At 41.4% G+C, this 18,421-nt stretch overlaps 1 protein-coding gene across 1 annotated transcript; it reads left to right on the top strand.

Annotated features, from left to right (window-relative positions):
* The first annotated feature begins 11,366 nt into the window (after positions 1-11,366).
* Positions 11,367-18,123, top strand: NMRK2 (nicotinamide riboside kinase 2). Its single transcript, XM_032992681.2, has 8 exons — positions 11,367-11,528; positions 12,922-13,012; positions 14,445-14,493; positions 14,685-14,856; positions 16,459-16,530; positions 17,040-17,146; positions 17,554-17,639; positions 17,735-18,123. Exons 1-7 carry the CDS (start codon positions 11,503-11,505, stop codon positions 17,637-17,639), a joined length of 603 nt encoding a protein of 200 aa, XP_032848572.1. The 5' UTR covers positions 11,367-11,502; the 3' UTR covers positions 17,735-18,123.
* The last annotated feature ends 298 nt before the right edge of the window (positions 18,124-18,421 follow it).

Genomic DNA, 18,421 nt, shown 5'->3' with positions numbered 1-18,421 from the left:
ATGCATATTAGTTTAAATGACTACATATTCATAGGACTACACTTTTGCTGTGTGTATGTATGAAAGTGGATTTTTGGCTATGATTTTATTTTCACCAAAAATATTCTACCCCAATCATATTAGTACCAACAACATTTTTCTGCCCGTCCTCTCTGATTTTTTGTTAAATTTATATACAAAAGCTGGTAGAAGGAATTGCAATGCTCTATCTCAAATATTAAATTCATGTAGACAATAACAATGTAGGAACCTGTTTTTTCCAGGGGTGTAACAGTAGTATGCTGCTAACTCCAGACAGCATACTATAAAATCCTGTAGTTACTTGCTTTTGCAGCGCTTCTGATCTAGGCACGTACTTTTAGGTTATGAATGAAACACTTCTAAAATATTTCAAGTGTCCTTGCACCAAAAGGCCACTAGCATCATGATGTGTCATGAAGGAATCTGGTCAATGCTGACAGAAAAAGAGACAGGGAGTCTTGGTTGAGGTATGCCAAAACCCAGCTCTAAGCACAAAGAATGCAGCCAATACAGCAGACAAAGTTCAAAAGCTCATCGTGTTATGACTACACCATGCCACAAGAAATGGGATTAGCTGCTACCCTACAAAAGCAACAAAGTTTCCCAATCAGAAGAAAAGATGTTCTTCCTCAAAAGAAAACATACCCTTTAATCACCCTTCGCTGTAGTTTTCCGTTATCCACATTATATTCCTCTATTTGATTGATTGCAATTTTATATTATTATTATTATTTTCATTTATCAATCTTTAAAAGTTAATTCCCTACAAGAGACATTTTAAAAGACCTCTGCAGCAAACTGGCTGCTATTTAAAAGGTAGAGAAGAGAGTCACTCAGAAAACCCAGAATCTTGTAAAAATATTAAGACTACATTGTTGGTTTGAGGGGTTTTGGTAGAAAGGGAGAGAAAAGTTAAAGATTAACTGTTTACTGCTCTTGTCACCACTTAATTTACCTGTGCTACGTTTTTCTTAAGTGCCTATCTGCAAACCTCTGCTGCAGCACTCTGTTGGATGCATGGCACCAACAATTAACCCTAATCCTGTGAATCAGGTCTGCTCTGAAGATACCAGATACCTGGAAGGGTTCAAGGTCAGGCTGGACGGGGCTTTGAGCACCCTGGTCTGGTGAAAAGTGTCCCTGCCCGTGGCGGGGGGTGGGACTGGATGGGCTTTAAGGTCCCTCCCAACCCAAACCACCCTGTGATTCCATCATATGGCCTTTCACTGGATGTAAGAGTTGGGACACTTACTTCACTTTTCTTGATCAGATGTGATCCAGGTATATATTTATATTCCTTTTAATCAAGATGGTGGCACCTGTGATTAACATCAATAGCAGAACGTCAGGTAAATTTTCTGGAAATTTTTCTAATGAAAGTTTAGACACTATAAACACTCCATCAATCGCACAGTTAGTTTTCGTGACTCATTTTATGTATCTCACATTTACTCCACCATCAGCTCTAATTTTAAGGCAGGAAAAAAACCCATTATGTCTTCATTTTATTGTGTGAATTAGAAATATATTTAAAAGCTTGTCTTTCCTCCAAAACATAAAATCACTTTCCACCTAGACCTCACTTTTGCAGTTTTAATGAGAAGTCGGTATTTTCACACTCCTCAGTATTGAAACTTCTTCTGTCACAAGAGTTGTGAACTAAACTGTCACCCAAGTGGAAATCTCTTCTCCCACATGGGCATTATGTGACTGTTCTTCCCTTAAAAATGAGGTTCCTGAATGAAGCAATATTCAAGAACCGGCTAATAGCATAGGCTATTCTGAGGAGTTTGCTATTATTGCTAATCATGATACACCACAGATAGAAACCAAGATTCCCAGCTTAAAACAACTAGAATCTTCTCCAAACAATTAACCTCAACACTAGGGATAGGATTCATCTCATCTAATTTTATCAATCTAAGAATTAGACACAGTCTAAATTCGTTTTAGGTTCCCTCTGCAGTTATTGAAAAGAGATGATTTCGCCTGTTTTAGGATGGGAAGAATCACTCCATGGTGAGGTCTCTCTCTCTCTCTCAACTGATAAGAGATGTAGCTAAATATTTAGCTTTACACTACGCACGTATCTTTTAGACTGCCAATTAAATGAATCACAACCTAGAGGAGGAAAATTAAATGATAATGCAAGTGAAAAAGAGAGAAAGCAATGGAACATTCCTTCCTATTTGAGCACACAGGAGTTCAGTACTTTGATCATTCAACTTGTCACCTTGGGTTAACTTGTCTGGATGTTTGAGACTTTTTGTGTACTTGACCTTTTGTTTAACGATCTAATATGATCAAAAGCAGTCAGGTTCCCTGAGTAACATAAAACTGGAGATTAACAAGGGAATGCTAGCTGAAGAGCTGAGTTTTGAGAAGAGATTTGAAGCAGGAGAGAAAGCCAATACATTTCAGTTCAAATTCATTTTAGATTGGTTGTAATTTTTTTGGTCCATCAGAGAACAGACACAACAGAAAACTCAGTCTCTAGATAAAAGTTAATAATGCCCAAATGAGAGTTGTAAGAGCAAGATTTCATACCTGGAATGGAAAGAGAAATATTACAGGTAGGGATTGGACAATATTACTAATACGTGCTCAGAATATAGCTTTGAGAAAAAAAAAATGTGAGAGCACTTGAGATAAAGACTGACTGGGCTTGAATGTAAAGACATTGACTCCTACTGTTATTGCAAGCAAGCAGTACTGCATCAAAATACACTTGGTTCTGTTCTCAGTGTCTCCCATCCTGCCCCAAACAACCTACAGCCTCCCAAATCCAGGTAAGTCCTCACATCAGACAGAGGACAGACAGTATTCTCACATCATATTACTCCATTTTAACATTATTTTAATTCTTTAAATGCTAAACATTTAAATTCCCATATTTCTTGTGTTTTGATTGTTATTAGTATATCACACTGCAGTCAAATAAATCAAGGTTAATGACTAATAATTCTACCACTATGAACTATGTTCTAAATTCCAAATGTAGCCTCTTTGAAAAGATTACATCCACAAAAATCCATTTGAAGAAACATTTCTTAAAATTTATTTTAAGAATTTAAAGCCTATCAACGCTTTCTGTTTGTGTGTTGCAACACAGTCATTAATTACAATAAATGAAAAATATTCTTTCACACAGGGCACCTAGCTCATAGATATGTTAATTTTGCACTGTTAAAGTTCTTTTAATGTAGCTTGTTGTATATGTCTATTTTTGTGGATTTTTTTTCCAAAGAAAATTTAAAATAAATTAATTGTATAGATCAATAAACAAAACAGTGAGTTTTTGCTAAACTCATTATATCAAGCACTCAATGTATTTTAGCAAAAACTCACCAAAAACTATTAGCCTGAGGCAGTCAATCACATGGGAAATTTCAATATGAGCACAGCATGTGTGGCAAAGTTTTAACCTATTACAAACAAATAAACAAAAAACAAAAACAACAATGACAAAAATGAAAATAATTGGTCTGTGGATGGTGTTGCTGTTACAAGTTTTGACTCAAATTGAAGATCAGTACCCTTTTTCTGTCTGTCTTTAACAACAAAAACCATCGTACAAAATGTTAGTCACATCAGTAAATCTACTAGGAGAATTAAATTTTTATATAAAATGCCTCCACAGCAACTTCATTTATTCAGTGATCATCTCTCTGCACAGCATCTCTCTGCCCAAATCTCCGAGTTACACATATAGTCTGAGTTTCTGCGGTCACGGCAGTGGCCCATGGTCAGCAGCAGATATAGGAGCCTCCGGAGGATGACTCAGCCCATCCATCCTGCTGCCAGCTCCGGACGGCATCAGCCCCTGAACTCTGAGGTGGCTGAGCAGAATGAACCCCGTCCTCAGTCTGACTTGGGTGGAGGTGAGAAATGATCCTCCCATATAACTGGAATGACTCTGCCTTTGGGGGAAGAACTGGTTTATAAGCTCGTCCTGGCATTTGCTTGCACTGAGAAGTACGCTGGTTCCAGAAAACAGGAGGTATTTGTTCTGCCATCCGCTCTGGGTCCCATACCCACATGTCACAGTGACCGTGAAGGCAGGCAGTTCCCTCCTAAGGAAGGGAGCATTTTGTTCTTGTTTTCAGTTACCTCTGGCCAAGGCAGACAAGGGGAGCACAAAAAGTCAGCATGGGCTCTGTTCTTAGCACAGCACTGGCCATATTTAACATGGCTGTAAGCGAAGAGTAGCAACACAGGTATTAATGGCACCAAACAGGAGGGAACCATAAAGAATGGAAGAAGGGTAACGTGCATTCATTAACTTGTCTTCTATTCACAGCATTTCCTTTCTAAAATGCAAAGAGTTAGCCCTGCATGCCCTGCGGTGTGTACTTAATTCTCTTTTACCTCGGGATTATATCTGGACAAGCAACACACTGAAGCATCCTGATTTTTCTTAAGTGTTGTCAGAAGAAAAAGTATATACTAGAGCATACACTACATAGAGAGAGACAGAGATATATATCCTATATGAGGATCAGAACTGATATCCTCTGTTCCTGTAAAAGAGAACTCAAAATAACCCAAACTGAAGACAAAATAACTCAGAGGACCAGTTACCCACTGTAAACTCTATGGCAAGTGGCTTTCAAGGCCAAGGCTGAAAGGCTGCAGTCCAGAATACGCTTGGTCCCGTATGTCCGAGTGACACAGGGGATTAAAGTGCACCGTGATGTTCTGGCAGGGACTGCACTCAAACATCTCACAGGAACCAGTCACGCAGGAACTGGGACGGTGCAGGACTAAGGGTCAGAAAGAAGAAATGAAGAATGCTAAGAATGCAGAAGCAAGCAGAAAAATATTTGGTAACATTTAGAATCAATAGAAACATTTAAAAGAGACAATTTACCCAGAAATGCATGCCACATACATGTCATGGTAGGGACAAGCAACACACAAAAGCTAAAGAGAAAATCAGGAACCCTGTGGTTGCCTTTCTTTCTCCTCTTCCCAACCCCAGCTGAATTCTTTGCTCTGAGGCACCTTTTTGTCAGCTATACCAACGCGAAGGGCTTCTCTATTTCCCCTTGTGAAATCCTGTTGGGACAAAGTTTCTCCAGCGGACAGGTGGAGCATGGTAGAGTGGGAGGATTGTGGCCTGGGAATTTCATAGACACCAGGGTAGCAAGGGACAGAGCACAGGGAAGCCTCAAAACCTGCAAACTGGCTTAGCCCTGCCAACCTCACAACAAAACAGCATGGGCAAGGATGAGCTTTTAACAGCAAGAAAAGGAAAACTTCCCACTGTTGTCTGTATATTACCTATTCAGATTGTGAAGAGTCTGTCAAACATACCTGAAAAACTGTCAGAATATTTTGGAGCGCTGGATGAATCATCACACGTTAACAACATGCCGTACAGATCAGCTTCTTCACTGTGTGTTTGCTGCGAAAAGCTTGAACACTTATTTCATGCCTGTCCTAGTTTCAGCTTGGATAGAGTTAATTTTCTTTCTAGTAGCTGGTACAGTGCTGTGCTTTGGATTTAGTATGAGAATAATGTTGATAACACACTGATCTTTTTAGTTGTTGCTAAGTAGTGTTTGTCCTAAGTCGAGGATTCTTCACCCCTGCCAGCGAGGAGGCTGGAGGGGCACAAGAAGCCAGGAGGGAGCACAGCCAGGACAGCTGACCCCAACTGGCCAAGGAATATTCCACACCACAGGACGTCATGCCCAGTATATAAACCGGGGGGAGTTGGCCGGGAGGGAGAGATCGCTGCTCAGGGCCTGGCTGAGCATCTGTCAGCAGGTGGTGAGCAATTACATTGTGCATCACTTGTCCTTCTCAGTGTTTATTTCACTCTCTTTTTGTTATCTTCCTTTTCATTACTATTCTTATATTTTATTTTTTCTTTCAATTATTAAACTGTTGTTATCTCAACCCACAAGATTTACGTGGTTTTGGTTCTTCTCCCCATCCCACGGCGGGCAGCGGGGAGGAGTGAGCAAGTGGCTGCCTGGTGCTCAGCTGTTCGCTGGGGTTAAACCACAACAATGACTTATTCATTCTCCATTCTTCTCCATTTTCCAAACCACCTTCAAGTTTTGCATACTTCCTCTCCTCTCATCCATCAGTATGACCTACATTGGCCAAATGATTCAACTGAGTGGGGAGCAAGATTAGACATCATCTCTCCTAGAATATAAACCAGAGTTAAAAACTGGGATTCTATTACTTTTTTTTAAAAAATGCTTCTAATTCACTGCTACTGACTATACAATTTATAGCAACACACAGATCAGGACTAATTTAACAATGTCACACATCTACGAACATATGTCAGCTGTCAAATGACACTAGAAACGTCTGGCATCTTTTTAAAAATTTATCCCTGGAATTACTGCAATTGTTACCTGGCACCACATAGATACAAAATAGAAGCATTCCTTGCATATCTTACTCCTTTTTGCCTCTTTGTCCACTAATCCCATTAAACAAATTCCTCATGTAGGCCACTGAAATTTAAGGAGGATGCTTTCTTGGAGCATCGTGGTCAACAGCTCCAAAGGACTCCAGTCAGGAAAAGTTGGGGAGGTGCAGCGTGTGGAGTGAAACAACTGCAGAAGCTGACACTTCAGGAACTGAGAATTTAGAAGAATTCCTCCATCTCTGATTGAACTTCTTCAGTAATGAGCTGGCTGTCTTTGGGGTCCAGTTCTCCTTTCCCTCACAGAGTCTTCAGATTACCTCTTCTGTTCCTTCTACATTTACCCTCTTGTCCTTTCATTCAGGCCCCATCACTTTTCCTTCCCTCTATTTTTTCCAAATGAATCCCACATCCCCAAAGTAACGATATACCAAAATGTTTTCATCTGTATTTTTCTTGTGTGCACAGCTGCTTCTCCCCGATCACATCTCCTCAAAGTTCTCAGTGTGACCTGCCTGCCACTCTACCCCTGCCTCCTCCACAGGACTACAGACCCTGCGCCACCAAGGGCAGCCATGGGATCATCTGCAGCAGTGGCAGGAAATATCACCATTGACAGTGGCAGCTCCTGGCTGCGAGCAACTCCACATATCACTGTGACAAGATGCCAGATAGTTAAGCATTAAACTATTTAAGCTTGTTATTCTACTAGCCTAATTTTCCTTACTATTAGCTGTTCTAGTTACTGGTAGTTCACAGTAAAGTACTGTTCAGTTGATGTTCCCTCCCTCCTTTTTGTTTAAAATAAAAGCCTACCTTCCTCCAGACGGTTTTTACATTGTTGAGACACTAGCAGCCTCCAAAGATTTGGAGAAGGCCTCTTAGCAACCCTACTAACGCAGCGTTCTGGAAAGAATAAATAAACCCATGATTTAAAAATTCATAAGTGAAAATTACACTCATTCCTTTGCTTGTTCTTTCACTAGTCAGTATGCTGTCTCATCCAGCCCGCTCCCCCAGGTCTCTAGCGGAAGGAACCTTGGCATAACCTTGCTCCTACCATAAACAATGTCTTATGATTAGTAAAGGATTTGAATTCTGTATTAAAGCTTTAGAATAAATGAGTCATATTGTGCAACAGAAAGGTCACTGGGCACACAGAAACTAAACTATCCCAGGGAAATTATATGATGGCTCCATGGATATTAAACTGGCTTCTGCCAAATTTATCTTAGTTCTAACAAAGAAGATTAATATTAAACTTTCGGTAAATATTAGTACTCTAAAAATAATGTAAAGAGAGGGAACATTTTCTATCTTTGATTAAAGCACACTGTTGAATGATATTTGTGTTAGTAAAGTGTCAAGTAGATAATGTATCTGCAGGATAAACAAGCCCAAAAAAAAAGGAAGTTTCAGATGACCAACACATAACTCACTGAGAAATGTGGCTAACATAACTTGCTAAAAAAAAACATTTATAAACACTTGGCATTTGCATAGACATATTTTTACGGGTTGGGTAAAGTTTGTTATAGCTGGTAAGTGTAACTGTCACCATTCATTTCAGACAGTTTTTTGTATGAGATCTTTTTTGTTCTTAGGGAAGCAGACAGCTGAAATGCCAGAGACCTCCAAATACAGGCAGGCACATGCCACCACCTAAAGGAACAGCAAGTCTGAGGCCATTCAGGAATCCAAGAATTTGAGCTATGTGGGTGAATATGATTTCACTGGATGTTTGGTGCATGATTATGAATACGGGTGATAGAAAAACCATGTCAAGTAGCTTAAAAACAAACTCAGGAAAAGCCAGATACATCTACAGGAGAACTGAGGGACCATGAAGGAAAGGCTTAAAAAAATGAGCTTTTACACTGAGGGCCATGTGAATGAGATTTGCAACTGTGAGCTTAAAAAAACCCAAACAAACAAACAAACAAACAAAAAAAACCAAACCCCTGTGCTTTTCCCTCCTTCACTCCTCTGGTTTTCAGAAAAAAACCCTCAGAGTTTTGACATTCTTTATGGAGATAGTGGGACTTCACTGTTCTGGAATTCACTGATCCCAAACAACTCAGCCAAATACTAAAATCTGCTACAGCTACTGCCACAATTATTTTTGGTTTGCTATCTATACTAGAAATGTATTGTTTCTTTTGATACATCTTAGGCCAAATACTCATTTTTCCAATGTAAAAACCCAACCTGTATTTCTGAAGCACATCCATATTACTAAATCCAAGAGGGTAGAATACAATTTTCATTCTCCTCAAGGATGACATGTTTCAAAAATATTTCGATTAGCATGACTTCAATGTAAAGAGGACTGGATCAGAGGCACTTCTGAGCCTCCCAGTTTTTGCCTAGCACGTAAAGTCAAATGTGGTAAAATAAACACTGAAGTGACACAGTTTGCTTTCTTAACCAAGGCACCTTCCTAGCTCACAGGCAGAAGAGAAACAAAATAAAGGGCATAAAAATTTGAGCAGAGAGCTAATCTTAGGTCAAATTGCCAGTTGGTGTAAATTAGCACTGCTTCACTTCAGTGCACAATGACAATTTACACCAGCTGAGAGGCTGATGTGGGGACACTCCACTGCAAATGCTGTGCTGTGCTTAAAGCAATGGGCAGCTGCTGGACATCTAACTTTCCTGAGAGTCATGTCTTGCTCATATTCAAGAATTTGAGCTCCAATTTTCTGTGGAGTGATCATTTTATATAGCTACCTTGGAAATGATGATGAAAGTGTAATTTGCAAGTGATGTCACCAGGATCAATCAAACAGTGTACTAATGTTGACTATAAATAACAATTACAGTGCAAACACTGGCTGAGGTCTACTTGTTAAACACACAGAATTAAGACAGAATTGTAGACTGGAAAAGACCATTCTCTGTAATTCACCAGGCTCTTCTTAAAACTAATTCCTTTTCTTGCCTTCAATATCTTCACCGCAAGACTTCCAGAATCTTACACCTCTGACTGTTAATAATCTGGTAATTTTCATGATGAGCTCATTTTATCAAAGCACTGGGCCCTGACCTTATGGCTGATGAGCATGAAATAGCTTTGCAGGAAAAAAGTATCATCTTTTATTAGATCAACAGACATAGCTGGGGTGAGACAAACAAGATTTTAGGCCACAAAACCCTTCTTCAGGCCTGAAATAGAAGCAAAAAAATTCAAGTTAAATACAGCTTAGGAGTAGTTGTTCTGAATAAAACTTAATGATGCCAAACAATTACCCAATCTGAGGAAAAGGTATCCACTGAATACTGGGGATATTAATAAGGTGTGAGACGGTTAAGCCATAGGATACCGTGCGGGCTCAAAGAGATGCCATTAACTGCCAAAACTAAAATGTTCTAGAGGATTCTCGAGACATCCTATTACTTAGGGAACATCCTGCCTACATAGCTCCAAAACCACTGTATGTGTGAAAGTGCCACAAAACATACCTCTGCGTGTCTAGGCAGCTGTGAGCCCAGAGGTTTAGCAACTGCCTTCGATGACAGAGCTGCACGCCACCCTGCCCTTGGGAGGGATTCTGAGGAACACTCCTTCAAAAACATTTTCCTCAGATTCTTGATGGTTAAACTCTGGATATGTGGGTTTCACACTGTAACAGCTGAAAAGCTCAAGGGGCAATCCTTGGTAGCCAGCGAGCAAATGATGGAGGCACTACCAAAAAACTCAAACAGAAACAGCACCCATCCTTTGAGTACAGTGAAAATAACCCCACTGTAACAACAGCTTCTGTACTCACCTTCAGCCAAGGCACAGCTCCGCACCAACGCTCGTGTGCTGCACACACATCTGCCAGTACAAGATCACGATGCAACAATCAGCTCTGCAGACTCCAAAGCTGTGAAGAAAATGAACAGGACACCATACACCTAGATATTTGTGTCACAACATTTTTTTTACAATTACTTTACAAACCACTGTAGGACAAGGAAACTTTACGTATGCCTTTTAATAATTTCATAGGCTGATTTTATAAAAAGAACATAGGGACACAATGGTTGGGATGATTTAAGCTCTATTAGACAAGATACTATTAAAAAATGCATATAATATACTTCACATCATGTTCATCTGAAAAAACATTCAGGACTGTTGCTAACTCTACCTTCACCTAGCATCTCTCGAGGCAGCCCTCATTATAGAAGCATCTGAAACAATTAAAATTAAAGCACAGATTCCACATGTACACATGGTGAGAGGTATTTACTCAAGGAAGCAGTCCAGCTAGAGCTAACTTACTTCAAAAAGCACTACCTTACATGAGTAAACTGGAGAAGGAAGCTCTCTGGAAAGTTAATATCATTTTATGACTTTGTGTCTACATATAAAGAATAAGCTGTTTAAAAAGTTCCTCTTAAACGTTCAAAAGATGATGGTGCAAATGGATTCACTCTTCAGCCTCTGCATACTCCTTTCTGTGAACAGCCTCACTAAAAGGAGTAAAAAATAATAAAAACTTGGTTCCGTTGCCTTCCCTATCAGAAGTTTAGAGAATCAAAAAAAAATCCTTGTCATGGCATTCCTGGACGCATTTCAAATAATCAAATAGGAATTGAGAAAAATGAAAAGCAAGGGAAAGATAGCTTGTCTGACCTAAAGAGGGAAAAAAAAAGATACTTAGTTGTATCCTCTCACACCTCTGTGCCTTCCCCAGAACTCCCAAAGGGCCTGTAAAAAGGGGTGACATTTCCACCTACCCAATTACTAATTTAGGCAAAGGAAGAGTTTGCCAAACCGCTATTTATAGCGAAGGCAGCGGGGCGGGGGTCCGCGAGGGGGGCAGGCACAGGTGCAGGAGGGCTCAGCCCGGCCCAAAAATATGACAGTTCGGGCTCATGATAGTCACAGGGCTTTGCCATCAGCGGCGGGGCGGGGACACGGCGGGGCTTATAAGGCGGAGGCAAAGCCACGGGTGCCCTCAATGAAGGAGGAGGGCGAGGGAGGGCTGGCCGGGCGAAAGGGGCAGGTGTAGGCTTGTTCCGCTGAAAGGCATTTCAGCGGTTCTGCATTTCTTTTTTTTTTCTCACCGCATTCCTGCTGAGGAGGCAACTCTGCGAAGATGAAATATATCATAGGCATCGGAGGGTGAGTTCCTGTTAATTTTATATATACATACTGCTTTCTCTTCCCATTTAGCTGTATATAAGATGATCTAAGACTTGGAGATTGTATATCGGACTATAAAATAGTATTACAGGCTTCTAGAAAAGATGCAGCTTGCTGACTCTTCATCTGTGCTGCTTAAATACAGAGAGCTCTGCAGGGCGGTATACCCCGAACTTTTATAGGATTAACAAGACCTGAAATTAAATATTTCTCAATGATGAAATTGAAAAAAAATATCTCAAATAAATTTGTAAGTCAGTTGGAGTGGTATGCCTCGACTATGAAAAAGGATGTTTTCAACATTGTTGGACTTTTAAAAGCTTCCTTGAAAGACAAAAGAGAAAAAAAAAAAAAAAAACAAAAAAACAAACCACCCTGCTTCAAGTAAAACGTGGGGGCGGGGGGCGTACAAAAAGCTTTTATTTTCTCGATAAAGTAGGATTGAGAAGCAAGCCTGCCTGCGTGTTAGGACAGGGCGAGAGAGCTCGGCACATCCCAGCCGGCTGCAGAAGGGTTTGCAAAACTGACGCCGGGCAAGACCTTGAATTATAACATGGGTTAAAGACAGTGGGAGGCTTTATAGCCTTTGAATAAAAAAACAAACAAACAAAAAAGAATAAATACATTCAGACTTGACAGCCCTCTCCTTTGGAGGGGAAGATTATTTAGGCCTTTTATATTAAAACGGGTTTCGCTGCCATAAATAAGTCTGAGTCATACTCTGAGAAAAGAGCGAGCCTCCCTCATTCATAATTCAGTTAAGGCATTTTTAAAAGGCATTTTTCTCAAGCCTGACTTTCACGGGGCGGCTTTTTAAGCTGATGAGCCTAAGCTTCCTAGCAAGCAAGGGTGTTTTAGGGCAATGAATGCCGGCAAGGGCTTGTTTTAAATCTACCTCGGAAGCTGCCAGCTCCCCGCCGGGCCCCAGCGGGGAGAGGAGCCAGCGGTCACCGAAGACCCCGCCGGGGGCTGACAGGGCGTCCGGGAGGAGGGCGGCAGCTCCGCCGCCTCCATCTTGAGGAGGCGCCCACCGGGTTTCCCCCAGCTCGGGCAGATCCGTGGGGAGCAAAGGTGGAGGAGAACCCCCGCCAGCCCTCCCGCCCGGGCGTGGGGGGAAATGGCGGCGCGGCCCCGCGCTCCCTCAGCGCGGCCGTTGGGCGCGCGCGGGAAGCGGGGCGGCCGTTGGGGAGGGCGCGAGCCGCCGCCGGGCCCGCGCGCGCGCGCGCGGATGCTGCCGGTTGCCGGCGGTCACAGCCAATCGGCGGCCAGCGCGCGCCGTGGCGCCGGCGAGGCGGGAAATTCAAACGCGCGGGGTGCGGGTCCCCTCGGGGTCCCGGCGGCTCTGACGCCCTTCTCCCGCCTCTCCGTGCAGTGTCACCAACGGTGGCAAAACCACCCTGACCAACAGAGTCATCAAGGCGCTCCCCAACTGCTGCGTGGTCCATCAGGATGACTTCTTCAAGGTAAGCTGAGCTCCTCCCCTTGTTTAAAACACTGACTGCTGCTTGTGTATGTAGGGATAGTTGTAGTAGGGGCCCCCTGTAAGTTTTAGGTATTTTCGCATGCTTTTCAGGTAAGTTTTGACAGCTTAGGAGTAATGTGCTTTTGGGTTTGTTTTTTTTTTTCTTTTTTTCTTAAACCTATATACATTTATTTTTTTTTTTAAATTACTTTGGACACTCAAGGAGACCCTGCCCTTTACAAATGTTGGTGTCTGCCAGCTCCCACAGAGGCATAGCTTGGCACAGCCAAGCACAGAACAGTTGCAGCAAAAGCTTCCTTTGGTTTTAACAACAGATGTGACTTTAGGTCAAACTACTGATCTAGGTTAGAAGTCATTTAGTGTACTCTGTGCAAATAACTTGCTCCATGGTGGGTTTTCCTCCTTATTTTGTTTAAATAAGAATGTTGCTTCTAAGTAATGCTCTAGGATTTAAGCACACCTACACTGCCTTAAATACAGAAAGATGGTTATATTGGGTTTCTGATACAGAGCTGTTGAAGCTCCCCAATTAAAAGATTGTTAAACCTGAATACAGAAGACCTGTGCTGACTCGGGTGCTTTCTGCACCAAGCCTGGGAGAGCAGTGGGGGAAGCAGTCACATCATGACTGTTACAAAACCCTGGCTGCAGCCATTTCACAAGAATTACAATATAGCTGGACCCCACCATACATGGAAGTCCAGGAGATGTGGCGACATACCTGAAGTAGTTGTATGGTGCCCACTGACACGCGAGGTACTCCAGCATCGGCAGCCCCGTGGGCAGTTTGTCCTGCCTTTGCAGGAGCACATGCTGTATGAAACAGAATGAGCTGCTTGTTTGGAAGAGCTCCTTTGCCAGAAGCCTTATGTGCAGATTTGGTCAGATGGGAGCCCTTAAAATAGTGGAGAAATTCTGTTTGACTTTCCATAGAGATCTATAACTTCTCACTAGTGTGTTTAGCTGGCAAATGCTAGCAAGTAAAGCAATAAATGACCAACAGTCATGCTGTGCTGACCTGCATTTTTATTAGAGCTGTTAGGAATTAAAATAGCTATTCTTGAACATGTAAATTTTAGCAGTTACTTAACGCTGTGTTTCCATTTTAAGTTCTTATATGTTGACTTGTAAACAGGGACCTGTAGTATTTTGGCTAATAACACCATATCAAATTATTAACCTAGAACTCTTTGTCCTAAGTGGTTTGACTGAGCCAAGAAAACATTTTAAAGTTCTTGGGGTTGGTGAAAGATGGGAACTTAAATTTTAATGTAGTCCAAATAAGGTCTGTAATTGTTTTAAGTGAACACTTGCTTTGTTGTGTATTGCAGTAGCATCCAGGTTGTGATCGGATCTTAGGTAACTGATCACGCTGAGTTTGCAGCAATGTTTTATTGCTCACTATATTTCAGCCACAAGATCAAATAGAAGTCGGGGAAGACGGCTTTAAACAATGGGATGGTAAGAGCAGTGTTCGCTATAGGATGCAGTAATGTATATTTTTCCTAAGTATTTCTTTTTAATTATTAAAGACTTAACAGTAAATTTATGTAATTTCAATTTTACAAGTTCATTCTATATTTTCAAGCCTATGTTGTTCCTGGTATTTGATTGTATACCTTTTTCCCACCCATCCCCTTTCTTCTAACTAGTGTTGGACTCCTTGGATATGGAGGCAATGGTGAGCACTGTACGTGCGTGGATTGAGAACCCAGTGAAGTTTGCCCGTTCCCACGGGGTGAATGTTATGCCTGGCTCTAAAGAGCCAGCCTCCAAAGATATCCATATATTGGTCATTGAAGGCTTCCTGCTTTATAATTACAAGTAAGGTTTGGGGAACTATTAATGGTTTGCCAGGGAAGAACTCTAGATCCCTAGTGCCAGTGCTAAAACCTCCTTTTTACTAATACACCCTTCCTGTCTTGTTCTGAGGTATCGTGCATAAGAATTTTTCTTAAATAAAATGTAACTTACCAGTAAATGCTGGTAGAAGTGAGGTGCACAAGGTGACTTTTCCAGGGTTAATGTAGGAAGTCCTCATTTTGGGCATACCCTTGAACTCCAGAGCATGGGGAGCTTTAGGCTAGAACCTGTAAATACTGAGCCAGCAGTGAAGGCACAGGCTTCCCTCCTGGTCTCCCACCACACTGCCTAAACCTTGACCTGAAAAGATTGTTGATGAGAACAGGGAGATAATCCATCCTGCATCCACTGCTTGGAATATCCCATGGAATTCAAGAATAGTTCACATGATACATGCGCTTGTTTGACTAAATTGAGCTTAGTAATTAATTGTATATTGGAGCAAAGATCAACCTTTTTTTTTGCTTTTCTTATATGGGAAAAAAATGCTTGGCAGGAAGATGAGGAGACAAGACTAGCAGTGAAGAGAGAGAAAACTTCCAATAGCTAAATATATAAACTTCAGAAAAGTGCATGCTATAAACATGACAAGCAAAATATTCTTGGCTCCAAAGTATAGTTCTGTTTACAAAACTCTTTCAAGAGAACAAGCTGTGCATGACACTTGGCAAAAAAAAAAAAAAGTTTATAAGCTGTACCATAAGACAAACAGCACCATTCTGGCTTTCCAAGCAGAATGTAAAATGCCAGCCTCCAGCTATCCAGGCCAAGAATGACCAACTGGAGGTTGTGCTGGCAAACTGCCAGGTGCTCTTGGCCTGTCCCTGGGGAGGTGACTCTCGGTATCTCTCCTGAAGGTTACAAATACCTCTGAAGCGGCCCATCTTCTTAACGGGAACCTCTCCCCAGTCTGGAGGGAGTAGCTTGCTCGATTCACACTATATTAAGCATTTATGCAACCCGCAGCAGGCTTTTAGAAGTCTCGGACACACCAGCTTCAAACTAGATTTGCTTTAAGGATTTTTCTGGGTTTTTCTTCAGCCCAATAGGAGTGCAGTGCAGTAAGCTGTGGTAGAGCTCACTCCCCATATTTCTGAAAAAGAACATGAGCTGACGAGTTGCCTTGTACCAAATCTGCGCCCATGCACATTTTGACAGCTTGCTTCAGCACAACAGGTCAGACAGTTTGATAAGTTGGTTCATATCAGATTGATGAACTGCAGTTTTGGTCTACTGCAAGCAGAATTTGAAATTATTTAAAAGGAGTCACCATTCACACCCCAGATCTAAGCAGCCCTGTGCCTGATCCCACACAGTAACTAGTAGATATTTGGGTGGGAAAAGTACCTGGCCTACCATCCTGACCTTCAGGAAACAGCATTCTCCACATTTTACAGCTACTAATAAACCTACTGCACATTAGCTTGTCTTAATGAAAACACTTCTGTTGTCTACAACAGACAGATATGAGAGAGGCAAAAAGATTTTTATGACTTTCAGGGGTGATTTAATGCTTTTCTCTATCAGAAAAAAAATACATTATTTCTTTTTACCTCACCTTAGACCACTGATAGACCTGTTTGACATACGCTACTACCTGGCAGTTCCATATGATGAATGCAAGAGGAGGAGAAGGTAGGAAGATTCTTTGGCATGAGTCTATTCCTTCCTTCCAATAAAGACTTGCTACTACAGGCAAGCCTTCAGGCTGCCTTTGTGTTGCTGTTAATGGGATATATTAGTGTCACAAACTGGAATTACGGTTGAAAATTTTAATGTAAGTAGAGAAGGATTTTTCACGTGGCATTTTCTGAAACTTCAGATCTGGCAGTCCCCTTTGTGTGGGTTTTATAGAGATCAGCATGTTGGTGCAAAAGGAACCGAGTTGTTGTATGCTTCCCTGTGAGCATCAGTAAACCCTTGGAGACTGCTAGCTTTGCCTTCTTCAGCTACCTGTAGCTTCTGTATTCACTTTGGGTGCTTAAATAAACTTGTTGCAAAACACAGACCAGTATCGATGAGAACCTGGGCTGTGACAATTGGCTTCCACATAAATGCAGCTGACCGGCTGTCAGACTAACTTCAGGCCTCAGCAGTGTGAGCCTGGTAGCCCTGATGTTCTTTTTCCCTTTTGCTGTTTGCAGTACACGTAACTACACTGTGCCTGACCCACCGGGTCTCTTTGATGGACACGTCTGGCCCATGTACCTAAAACACAGGAAAGAAATGGAGGACTGCGGTGTGGATGTCGGTAAGCCTCCCGAAATACAAATCCTTTGGCATTGTACTTTGGATTTAAAGGAAGTCAGTAATTTAATTCAAGGAAACTTTAACTGTAATGATGCAAGGCACTATTTTTAATACTAAGTTGTAATCCTGGTCTATTTCCTGTCCAGATAAATATATGCAGTTTTACAGCTAAGAACTTCTTCCCTTTATTTCATGTTATAAGCACTCAGGGGGGTGAATAAAGCCCCCCATTCCTTATAATGGGATAAGAGATTTTTGTGGGCCATAGTTTTTTCCAGGATGGTTCAGTTTTTCCAGTTGGAAAACAAGTTGCAATTTGGGTCAATGGTATGAAATATTTTAAGACTAATCTACAGAAATTTTGTTATGATCAGAAACCTACAGCCTGACTCCATCTTTTTCTTTCAGTTTATTTAGATGGACTGAAGTCTAGAGATGAACTTTACAATCAAGTCTTTGAAGATATTCACAACAAGCTTTTAAATTGCTTATAGGTAAATAAGTCCCTGCTTCTGAGGGGGTGAAGCACGAGGGACTGACTGCTGGAAACAACGCTTGGATAGCCATGCTTTCCCTTCTTGTTTTTCAGGGTCTCGGAAGACCTGACAGACCCGTGTACAGAATGATGTAAATAGTACTTAAAGTTGGAACGAGGGTTTATTTGTGTAAACTCTTCTTGTACTGTCCTTTGGAAAGTATCTTTTGTATATAATTGAAAAATGAAGATAACTTATTCACAACTCCATGATGGACAGGATTGATTTGTGTTTATGGTTTGTTTTTTTGTTTTTTTCATTTTCTTTATTTTGTATTCCACTGGCTTAAACTTGAGTTGAAAATGCATTTTTATAATGAAACAAGTAGACCTGCATTGGGAAACCTGACTCTTCTTACATGCTTCTGCAGATATTAAGTCTCATGTAATGGCTTGTTTGTAATGTCATCTCTTAAATTCAGTAAAAATCACTTTAAAAACTCTTTTTGAGGTCCTGTTTTAATATATCAGTCACAGTTACTGCAGTAGAAATGGGCACAAAACACACTAACAGCCCTTGTTTTTTCATACGGCATTTCAAGTTTCACACTGGTGCAGCCTCGAGCCTCCTTTTGTGAGTCGCTGGTTTAATTTAAGTGATGACACTGGCCTGGAGGTTCAGACATCCCACCCCGAGGGAGATTTGTGGAGGTGAACAGCACTTCAGATATTTTTAAAGTGCTGGTGTGGAACCAGTTTTATGTCAGCCCCAGCTTTGTGGCGTTTGTCACTTCACGCTCA

The sequence above is a fragment of the Tyto alba genome, unplaced genomic scaffold (assembly GCF_018691265.1).
Source record: "Tyto alba isolate M040663 unplaced genomic scaffold, T.alba_DEE_v4.0 Super-Scaffold_20000042, whole genome shotgun sequence".
In the NCBI taxonomy this organism is placed as follows: Eukaryota; Metazoa; Chordata; class Aves; order Strigiformes; family Tytonidae; genus Tyto; species Tyto alba.
This window is presented reverse-complemented; position numbering and strand designations above follow the sequence as displayed.

What these genes read in the sequence shown, in the direction of transcription:
- NMRK2 (XM_032992681.2), top strand. Translation starts at nt 11,503, where the DNA reads ATGAAATATATCATAGGCATCGGAGG. An exon ending in TATATCATAGGCATCGGAGG is followed by an intron (nt 11,529 to 12,921) that starts GTGAGTTCCTGT and finishes CTCTCCGTGCAG; the next exon opens with TGTCACCAACGGTGGCAAAA. An exon ending in GGACTGCGGTGTGGATGTCG is followed by an intron (nt 17,147 to 17,553) that starts GTAAGCCTCCCG and finishes TTTTTCTTTCAG; the next exon opens with TTTATTTAGATGGACTGAAG.